Raw genomic sequence first — 10,753 nt, forward strand, 5'->3', positions numbered from 1 at the left:
TTAGATATAAGCATAACACTTCATTTTTTCCTAAAATATATCATATCATTTGAGATGCAAGTAATAAATGAGTCAATTGCCACAAACTACATTGGAGTTTCATCCTGCAGCATATCCAAACATAGCTCTCAGTTACCCAAAGGGGAAATGATAAACAATGAACACAATACAATATTTTGGGAAGCATTATTTAAGCATTCCTTTATTTTGTGTGATTTTAAGTTTAAAACATTTGCAAAGACCATACCTATCGGGAAAGGGGTATCTGCAGGTCGGAGAACAGGGCGTGCCCAAAGGTTGTGGCGTACTGAAATGTCTTTTCAATTGGACACAAAAGCTGCCTGTTCAACATCAGATTAAACGCTATTGGCCTACATCTAAAGCCACTTTTTCACTGTGTTGTTTGTGTATCGAAGATTTTAAATAAGAAACCGATCATCTGCAGTTGATTTATAAAGATAGCTACTAGTGCCTATTTTAAAATGGCCCTCGACGCGAATCTAATGTGTGAGTTCTTTGTGATCACCGGGCTGTCAGCGCCGCCTAGAACAGCTTGATAGCAGCAAATATACCTCAAATAGGCCGCTGCCTAACACTTAAGTGGTAATATGATAATTATATGCTTACTTTGGTTATATTTAATAATGGGTAATTGTTGGTCCGATGAATCTATTAGTTTCGAGACAAATCCTTTCGACTGAGATCGCTCAGAGTTTCATAACTTTACACAGCCTGGCTGTATTATTTAAACGTAGTCTCGGAGCACCGCCTCTTTTGTACTTTGCAATTTATTATAAAGCAATTTAGTAGAAACATAGACTTCTCTGATAAAATGTAATTTCGTTTTTAAGGGTTTATGATCAAATACACAATTCGAAACCTTTGCATTACACACCTTATTGCGATCTTCTTAACGTTTAAAAGAAATGACGTATGTGTGTGGTTAACGCTGATTGGTCAACTAAGTCGAAAGAGCACCTTTGACCAATGGAAAAAACGCCCCCTACCTATCGACGCGCCCCCACCTTTCGACACGCCCATTTCTCCGACTTGCAGAGACCACTTGTACCAATCGGAATTCCACAGCATTTCAAGCTCAATCAGCAGCCAATCACATAAAACCATTTAACATGCTGAGTGCTAGCGCGAAACTGACTGACTGTACAAAGACATCTGTAAATTGTCGTGAGTTTCAGAGCAAAATATTTGTCGATATTGAGTTTATAAGCTATTATTTATAAAGATGGTATAAGAGAGCTTCGATATAAAATAATATTTGGTTTAGTTTTGGAATATTAAAAGGAATGTAAATAGGGATTGAACCACGTTTCCCTTTTTGTTATTAGCATAACATTTAGACGGTGCTACAAAATGTTTTACTTCAAAACGAATAAACTTGTTATTCTGTCTTTACTTCCATAAGACCAGTCATGTCAGCGTCCGAATACACCTTGCAGTGTAATTTCCACAAGTGCCGGGTGAAACTGAGTGGGTTTGCGTGGGTCACTGCCTGCTCTCATATATTCTGTGATCAACACGGTTCGGTCGAGTTTAGCCGCACACCTGCCATCTGTCCTGCATGTTCATCAGTGCTCTCGGGGAAACTTGACGTGCTGCGAACCGAACTGGTCCCATCAGAACAGTACAAGTCCATGGTTTTGGTCGGACTTCCACCTGAAACCATTCTAGATATCAGTCATAAAGCAATAACGTTCTGGACCTACCAGGTTGGGTTACTTGGTTGCAATGGCTTATTTACAACAAACGTGTTGTTTGTTGTGGGACTTTTCATCACTGTGCTGTTGTGGTTCTTTTTTATTTCAGGTAAACCAAGAGAGGTTATTTATGGAGTTCAATCTGTCCAGAGCTGGGGGACAAGTGGTTCAAATGGAGACGTTTTTGACCCAGCAGAACCAAAGTAGAGAACTGGAGTTAAATGCATTAAAAGGGGAGGTTGCATCACTGAAGAAGGTCTTAAATCTATGACATCAATCAATTGCTTACACTCTTTTTCTCTTGGTCTACATATACAGTATTTGTCGTTCACCTCTCACCATTCATATATAGTGATATTAAATAAACTTCTAAAAAACATTTTATGTGAAGCATCTACTGTGTATATTAGCATTCCACTCAAGTTTGTCCAAGCTTTTGAATTCAAGTAAAGATTTTATATATTTAGGCTTTTCTATCTCTTGATAGCTGTTAATCCCCGGTCTTGTTTTTTATGATATACATTCTTTAGAGGCTGGAGGAATATAAGCAGAAGTACATAGAGGTTTTGGACCGTCTGAATGAACGAAACAGACAATACCAGAAGTTACAGGGACTTTTCGAGTCAAAGCAGATGCACACTCTGGGGACGAGTGAGAAAGAGACCATGTCCCACCCATTTACTACAGGTCAGGAAATAAGGAGGGATTATATGGGGTGACTAGAAATAACTTAAAATGTAGATGATGAATTATTGATAGTAATTTACAATTAAGTAATGCATTTTTTGATGTTGTTTTTAAGTAATTATTAGGGCAATTCTACTAATATTTGACAGAACTTCTCATTTATGCCTATGAGGCCAGTAACTTCCCTTTTCATGTAAAGAGTTCTATATTTAGTAGTGGTCACAAGAGTTACGTAGTCATTCTAATGGCCTATTTTATTATAACCTTTTCACATGTTGTGTTTATGTCAAGACTCCTTAAATTCCTCTATACCTAAGCTCCAATGCAATATGCAAATCTTTTAGATGAATCTTTAGTAAAAAATTTGACTAAAGATGTCAATTGTCCAATGCCGGACATCACTTTGGCCACTACTGTACATGATCAACTGTTTAAAGGCATACTTGAATGTGTTTTTGCATTTATGAACAGGCTTGGTGAAACAGCGCTCTCTCCATAACAGCCCCTCTTTCCTGGGACAAGAGGGTAACAGGTTTTTCTCACTAGGGCCAGAAACCGCCAATACATTCTTCCAGTTCAACTCACCGGCCCGGGACAGAACCCACCCTTTCATTAAGAAAAACTGACTTGTTTGATTGACTTTAACTTTAATGCTGACTGTTTAACCGGGATGTTTGAGAATGTATAGGTTTATAATTCATTTGTTAATTCTGATCAGTTCTGAATTTACTGTCAGGTATACTTGTTTCTGTGAAGTTCTTTGTCAAAAAAAAAAATCCTGTATCATTAAGTTTGATGTGGCCTTGCTCTGGAAACCAAGTCAATGAAATATATGACTAAACCCAGGCTTTTTAATATCTGTAGGTACTTACAAACAGTTGCAGTTCAATATAAACAATTGCTAAGACTAATTGAGCACCTTGGGAGTGTTTTATTTTCACAACCCAAATAAGACACAAAATGTACATAAATAAACAGCAGCAGATTGTTACAAATAAAGTTCAAAACAAAGGTAAATTAAAAAGAAAGTTGAAAAATTTGTACAATATGTATCACAAACAGAATCTAAATAAAACATTACAAAATATATACAAACAGAAGAAAACATCAGCCTCATTACTCTCAATGAGTAATCATTCACTCTGTGGTTTGTAAGTAACAAAGGCTGCACTTTGGCTCTTCAAAACTTGTCTTTTCCCATTTACAATGAGGAGCAAAGGAGAGTCCACACGTATACTTCGGAAGTCATAAACTTTCTGTTAAGACAAAACATAAATTAATAAAAAAGGGTATTTTTGATAAATCTAGGCACTTTTCAATTACAATTTAGTGTCTACATCATTGACCACTGATAATATGCTGTAAATGACTACAAGCTTGAATCTTTCAAATATCAAATTGGTGGTAGTCCATACATAATAAAGCCTGAAAAAAAGTTATGTACACAAACAAACCTTAACTTTATGTGTAACGCTGTGCCGTTTGACCTGTGGTTCGGGAATGACAACAGTATCTCCTATTAAAACACCCCAGCTGTCTGCTGTGTTGTACACCATGACCACACAACAGGTCTCTTCACTGTCCACCATGCCAAATGTACTAAAAGAAAAAACAAAAAAAATAAAAATCCCACATTGCTCACAGAGCACACATTTATGTGCTACATAACCAGCAATGGTTACGTATTAGCATAGAACATTTTTCCCACAGTAATACAAATTTCATTTACAGAACTTACAAGGCCATACGACCCTCTGAGGCAAAGCTGAATACCACTTTTCCCAATGCAGCTACACCAGCATTGTGGCCATGGGTAAGAACAGAGAGGCTGCGGGCTTCAATACTTCCCACATGGCCTGAAGGAGAACGGAATTGAGGGGAAGAGCACGGGCCCAGGGCGGAGTTACTGAGAGAGGCGAGCATGTTACGTAGACGCCGTGATTTTACTTTTCCCTGTAAACAAGGGAATGTGGTGAAAAATTTTTTACTTGGTTCTTGTTCGTACAACCAAATGCACACATTCCTAACATCAGATGTTTAGTAATTCTCTTGATGTATCAAAACATTCAGCTGTAACCTCTTTTACCTTGTTTTCTTGTAATGTTGTAATCTGGTCGAGGTAATTCAAAAGCAGTTTTTCCCTCTCCAGAGGTTCCTCCCAGCCAGGATCAAGGGCTGCAGCCCGATTATATCCATCCAAAGCTGAACTGAACATCTCCTCATACTGAAGTAACTGGACAAACAAACATTTTTTCCACAGATGTGTTAAATTGTGATAAAGGTATCAAATCTACACAGGAAACAGAGATGATGGAAGAGCTGTTACCGTTGCTCTGTTGAAGTGGAGATCAGGATTCAGTGCGGCTACTTTGTCAACTTTTTCCTGGAATTTAACACACAGACAACTACAATAAAATGCAACAACCTTTGGCTAAAGAATGTCTTCGACACTGCATTTACCCAGTTAAAGCCAGCAGTAAGTCTATTTTTATACTGTAAAAGTAAAGGTGATGAAAGGGGGAAAATACTCACTGCCTGTGCATATGCACTGAGGGCCTGTTGAGAGAGCTGTGGGTTCTGTCCACTGGTGAAGAACATGGAAATATATGCATTTCCCAAAATATCTATTAGGTCAAAACAAAATGAATACAAATCAGGGCTGTATGGGCTAGTGCGAGGCAATATCACCTGAGGGGTAAACACTTCACAAAAATGATAAAGAAGATCTGAGGAATGCAGGAGTTATTATATTAGTATTACAAATTCACAGGAAAGCTTTTATATGTTGTAGTATTTATATTTGCCTGTATTGTAAAAGAAGATCAAAGTGCATAAAGATTTATATAAAAAAATTAATTGACCTAATAACATACATTTCAGGTTTTCTTTACATAAGCAAAATGTCAATTCAATGCCATGTAGTATTCCTCTTAAGAAACAGTATACTGTTAAAAATACTATTAAAAAGTAATCTACTTACACCAAGATGTCCCATCAGTGACGTCAAGTTGCACCGCTTGTCTAGCCAGCTCCACGCTCTCTAAAATGCGTTTGCTTTGCTCCTGTGCGCCCTCTTCTGGTGGCAACTGTCTCAGCACCATAGAGAGGCTTCTCAGAGACACTTTATTCTTACTCTGGAGGCGCACAAAATAAAGGGTTGATGCCAGTTTCATGCAGAGAAACAAATAACAAAAATCTCGAAAGTACAAATCTGCTAACTTATTCCCGCCGTTTCTCACCTGCTGCAGTGAACCTGTAAAGCAGGTCTTGGCTGCCGTCAAGTCTCCCTTTTTCCAGTACTGTTCTCCTAATGTGTTCCAACCCTCAACCAAACCTGGTTCCAGCTTAACAGCCCGCGACAGACACTCTTCTGCGGCCTGACTGAACTCCGGGGCAACATTCAAACAACGACCCCGCAGCTGCAGGAACTGTGCATTGTGTTTATATTGGTCTGTTATGAGAAAAGATACAATTAGATTTTTTCTGGCACTGTTACACCTACACTGGCATCATGGGTGTAGAAAATGAAGAATTGGTGCTCACCCTCCTTTTCCTCCAACTTCCGGAGTGTTTTTGCCATTTCTTGAGCAACATCATTCTGTTTCCTACCAGCATTTTCAAGGCTGTGCTTCTCAAAGTAATGATCTCTAAAGAAGTAAAGTTCATTTACCAGCTCCTGTGGAATAAATGTGTGATTAATGAACAAAAGTATGCTTGATCATTTTAAAGATCCAATGAGAAGAAAATTGTCTTATATTCTGTGCAAACTGCCACGCAGGGCAATGTGCATACAGAAGAACCAAAACCCCATAATTGAGAGGTAAACACAGATTCAAAACATCTATGGTGGGAACAAAGTTGGGGTATACCTCATAGGTGAAACTGCATTACCCCAAACCACACCACGATGTTCTGTTTTTCCAACATGCTAATAGTTTAGAAGGTCCCTTGTGCTGTCTGGAGCGACCTGACTGATTACCGGAGTTAAAATAAACTGCTTTAACTAATGGCTCCTTATATCCGAACATAGTTATCAGCAATAGAAATGAACCTAAATAACACAAACAGTTTCATTACAGAGTGAAATGCAGCTTAATTAACCAGTTTCGACATTATCCGTTTTGAGGCTGTGTAACGTTACCGTGTTGTTATAGTGACAGGCGGAACAGCAGCACTGCACATGAAATATATACGTCATCAATAACCACGACATCTACGATCCCTATTGTCTAGGGATTAAAAGAGATTAAAGTAAAAGAGCAGTTCAAACCTTTAACACTTGTAAATCATCTTTGTCTGCTCTTTTTTGGTCCACATTATTGCCAACCTCGGCCATCTTTTGCATCTCTGCTTCTTCTTCTTATGCTCTTTAATGGGGGTTGGCAAACCACACTTAACAGGTGCATTCCCGCCATCTACTGGACTGGAGTGTGGAGCGCAACATGATAGGTTACATAATAATAATAATAATAATAATAAAATCGTATTACTTAAATGGATAAGGGGAAAAAACTAAATTCTGTAATTCAAGTCTCTTTTAAAAAATTTAATAATTCGTCATAGATTTTATACTGTTTTGGCCCATTACCTAAAAGTGTCTGAATAAATCCTTACCTCCCAAAACATTTAAGGCTTGGGATAACTGCTACATTTCTCTTAAATATGCCTCACAGTTTAATATCAAATGTTCAATTGTTTCTGCCATACCCCACTTGTCACATTTGTCGGTTTCATGTTTCCCAATTCGAGAGGGGGTTTTAACTCTAGGTGGCATGGCATCTCACGCCCAGAAGCCATTGACACATGCCATTAAGTTTGGTGTCATATCCGTTGTCACGTCAGGTTTCTAGTGTTTATGGTGGACTATGGATAATTGCGAAAAGGACACATGTTGTGGCACCTCCTGAAGTGACTGCAATTGTGACATTAATGTGACTGTAACGTATTGATGACAATAGAGTCAACCACATGTGGTGGAACTCACATCTGTCTTTACTTGTGTGTGTCAATATCAACAACATTGGAGTCACAGCGCCACCTTGTGGTATTTCCTCGTGATGTCTCGACATCTCCTTTTTTTCATTTTAATCTTAAAGAAAACTGTAAACTAGTAAACTAACTAATTTCAACACAACAACATCACAGTACATATTTACACTCAGTAATTACTTTTGCTAATTATTATTTTCAATCACCCTTTTAATCTCGGTATCTGCACTCTAATAGGTCTACCAAATCTTGACCGTCTCACATCTCTTAATGAGTGAAACTGACCATTTCTCATTGTCGAATTCTCATCCTTTACAGAAGCTGAACAACTTGCACTGACATCATTGTCTCCACTTCCAGTGGTTTCTTGCTCTGAAATCAAATCTGAACCTGGTGAAGCAACTGCTAAGTCTTCCACATCACTTTTTTGAATTGAAGAATTCTCAGACTCTTTCGTCTTCAGCAAGTCCTTTCGATTCTTTCTAAAAGTGGGGCTGTCTGTTTGTTTGACCTGTCTGTCGCTCAGTCTGTTACGCACCTGTTTGAAATCTCATATATCAGCAGTTTCTTCATTACTGGAATCTTTGTTTTCAATCTTCTTTCCATGAGTAGCTGTGCTGGGGAAAGGCTTATTGCTGTATGACTTGAAAATCTAGTGCATACCGCTTGTCTTTATACCGGCATTTGATTCGTTGCTGACCCAATGGTGATATCTTGTGGCCTGAATAAGTTACCAGTTTGCAGCGTGAATTTTTCATGTCCTTTCTGTCGATTTTCAGCATTTCCAGTTCTCGCACTGATATGACATTACATTCTGCACCTGTATCTAACTTTACTATAAAGTTGTTCTTGTTAAGTTTGAGAGTTTCCGTCCACTTTTCCACTCCAGTTTGTAGTACTTCCTTTGTCTCTACATCATTCCCTTTGATTTGAAACAATTCAGTCTCTTTCATTTCATCATCACACTCAACTCCGTGTATTCGGCGTTGTTCGACTCAGGCATTTTTTCGCATATTGATCCTTCTTGTGACAGGCTTTGCATATTTGTGGTCACCACATTACAGTCCCAAGAGGGTATGGAGCGGAGACGAGGCAGATTCCGCCTTCTCGCGCCCCTTAGGAACATGATGATCAGGTCGTGCTGCCCTAGAGACTTTCCATCATCTGCGTTGTGATGAGTTGCGATAGCTGCTACATACACTTTTAGTGTGGAGGGGGAGATGTTAGTCTCCAGTCGCTCTTGTAATAAGGACGGCACGATCCAGATCGAGCAGCTCCTTGGGTCTTCTGGTCAAGATGAGAGGAGAGAGGCAAGATGAAGAGGCACCTTTCATAGGCGTAAAGCGGCCTAGTAGATCTGGCCCTAGCCTGGGTGATGGTCTCCACCACAGAGTAGCCTACTCAGGATCTTCTCGTCCCGCCAGGGACCAGACATGGAGGTTCCAGAGGTCTGGCCTGGGATGCCAGAATGTGCCCTTGCCCTGAGAGAGCAGGTCCTCCGTCAAGGGAATGGGCCAGGGGGGAGTCGTTGTCAAGAGCATTAGCTCTGAGTACCAAGTCCGGTTGGGCCAATACGGCGCAACTAGTGGCTCTTGGTGCTCCTCTTCTCTGAGCTTGCACAGTGTCTGTGCAATGAGGCTCACTGGGGGGAAGCCGTACATCCGCTTCCCGCGGCCAGCTGTGTGCATGGGCATCCGTACCCGAGGGGGCCTCGGACAGGGAGAACCAAAGCAGGCAATGGGTGGTGTCTTGGGAGGCGAACAGGTCTACCTGGGCCTGCCTGAACAGCATCCAAATGAGCTGGACAGTGCGGGGTGGAGCCGCCACTCTCCGCGAGGTGTACACTGATGAGACAACGCATTGGCTGTCTGGTTCAGGTTGCCTGGGATGTGTGTGGCCCGCAGGGAGCGGGTCACCCGCTGACTCCACAGGAGGAGGCGTCGGACAAGTCATTTTGAGCTGTCGTGAGTGTAAGCCACCCTGACGATTGATGTACGCCACGGCTGTTGTGCTGTCCAGATGGACCAGCACATGCTTGTCCTGCACAAGAAGCCGTAGCCTCTTCACTGCAAATAACACAGCCCACAACTCTAGGCAATTGATATGCCGGCGCAGGCGGACACACGTCCAACGTCCCACTACTGCGTGCCCGTTGCAAATTGCACCCCACCCCTGCAGGGTGACATCTGTCGTCACCACGACGTGCCTTGTCACCTGTCCATGAGGGACCCAAGTCCGGACAAAGGTCACCTTGTCACCTTCCTAAGAGGGACCCCAGTCCGGAGAAAGGTCATGGAAGAATAGGGGGTTAGGGTGCGTCGGCAGAGAGGCGTAATCACCATACGACTGCTGACGGTGTGCCACGCTCTCCTCGGAACTCGACTATGTAGCCAGTGTTGGAGTGGTCTCTTCAGTATCAACCCGAGGGGTATTACACCCACCGAGGACGGCATGTGTCCTAGGAGCCTCTGAAATTGTTTCAGGGGGACCGCTGGCTGTCTGAAATTTTCCAGGAAGTTCAACACCGACTGGGCGCTTGAGTTCCATACAGAGAAAGTGGATGCTCTGCACCGGGGAGAGCTTGCTCTTTTCTCGGTTGACCTGAAGTCCCAATCGATCTAGGTGCCGGAGTACAAGGTCCCTTTGTGTACACAACAGATCTCGCGAGTGTGCCAAGATAAGACAGTTTTCGAGATAGGTTAGTACCCACACACCTTTCTCCCTGAGGGGAGAGAGGGTGGCTTCCACGATCTCCGTAAAGACCCGTGGAGACAGGGACAGACCTGAAAGTGAGGACTCTGTACTGATATGCCCGCCCCTCAAAAGTGAACCGTGGGAACGGTCGGTGACGAGGGTGAATCGAGACATGAAAGTCAGCATCCTTAAGGTCCATTGCCACGAACGAGTCCTGACTCCTGATGGATGAGAGCATCTTGAAAGGCAGCTTGTGAAGGTGCTTGTTCAGGGTACGCAGATCTAGAATAGATGCAGCCCACCGTCTTTCTTGGGAACGATGAAGTATGGGCTGTTAAACCCACTGAACATCTTGGCTTGAGGGACGAGCTCGACGACCTGTTTCGCCAGAAGGGTGGCGGCCTCTGCCCGAAGTACGGCCAAGTCACAGAAGGAGCAACACTTACATCACTTATCCCAATATTTCTTGCTTCCCATTAACAATCCACCCAAAACTATACTTTCTTACATTTTTACTTGGGTCACTTTCTGACTGTCCTTTTAAGTTTATCCAGTATCTCATTCTCAACTTGATCCTTCTCATTCCTAGAGGCATTACTCCCATCTTTACCTGAAGTGCTGACACCGGTGACGATCTTACTGCTCCACAACATATCCTTAATACTTGA

General features: G+C 41.7%; 2 protein-coding genes across 4 annotated transcripts; one reads left to right on the top strand and one right to left on the bottom strand.

The window, feature by feature from the left end:
- Positions 1-429: 429 nt before the first annotated feature.
- Positions 430-3,175, top strand: LOC130422662 (E3 ubiquitin-protein ligase CCNB1IP1). Of its 2 annotated transcripts, none has more exons than XM_056749517.1 (5): positions 430-603; positions 1,424-1,727; positions 1,825-1,971; positions 2,246-2,402; positions 2,874-3,175. In XM_056749517.1, exons 2-5 carry the CDS (start codon positions 1,431-1,433, stop codon positions 3,026-3,028), a joined length of 756 nt encoding a protein of 251 aa, XP_056605495.1. In that variant the 5' UTR covers positions 430-603; positions 1,424-1,430; the 3' UTR covers positions 3,029-3,175. The 2 variants fall into 2 exon arrangements, with proteins under 2 accessions (XP_056605495.1, XP_056605493.1); XM_056749515.1 differs by lacking the exon at positions 430-603 and adding an exon at positions 1,074-1,185.
- Positions 3,176-3,318: 143 nt separating this feature from the next.
- Positions 3,319-6,752, bottom strand: ttc5 (tetratricopeptide repeat domain 5). 2 transcript variants are annotated; one of them, XM_056749514.1, is made up of 11 exons: positions 6,544-6,597; positions 6,272-6,453; positions 5,946-6,078; positions 5,642-5,853; positions 5,383-5,536; positions 4,935-5,026; positions 4,729-4,785; positions 4,489-4,635; positions 4,141-4,355; positions 3,857-4,001; positions 3,319-3,658 (listed from the first exon to the last, which is right to left on the bottom strand). In XM_056749514.1, exons 3-11 carry the CDS (start codon positions 5,980-5,982, stop codon positions 3,536-3,538), a joined length of 1,182 nt encoding a protein of 393 aa, XP_056605492.1. In that variant the 5' UTR covers positions 5,983-6,078; positions 6,272-6,453; positions 6,544-6,597; the 3' UTR covers positions 3,319-3,535. The 2 variants fall into 2 exon arrangements, with proteins under 2 accessions (XP_056605492.1, XP_056605491.1); XM_056749513.1 differs by lacking the exons at positions 6,272-6,453; positions 6,544-6,597 and adding an exon at positions 6,673-6,752.
- Positions 6,753-10,753: the final 4,001 nt, after the last annotated feature.

This window comes from Triplophysa dalaica, chromosome 1 (assembly GCF_015846415.1).
Source record: "Triplophysa dalaica isolate WHDGS20190420 chromosome 1, ASM1584641v1, whole genome shotgun sequence".
Taxonomy (NCBI): Eukaryota; Metazoa; Chordata; class Actinopteri; order Cypriniformes; family Nemacheilidae; genus Triplophysa; species Triplophysa dalaica.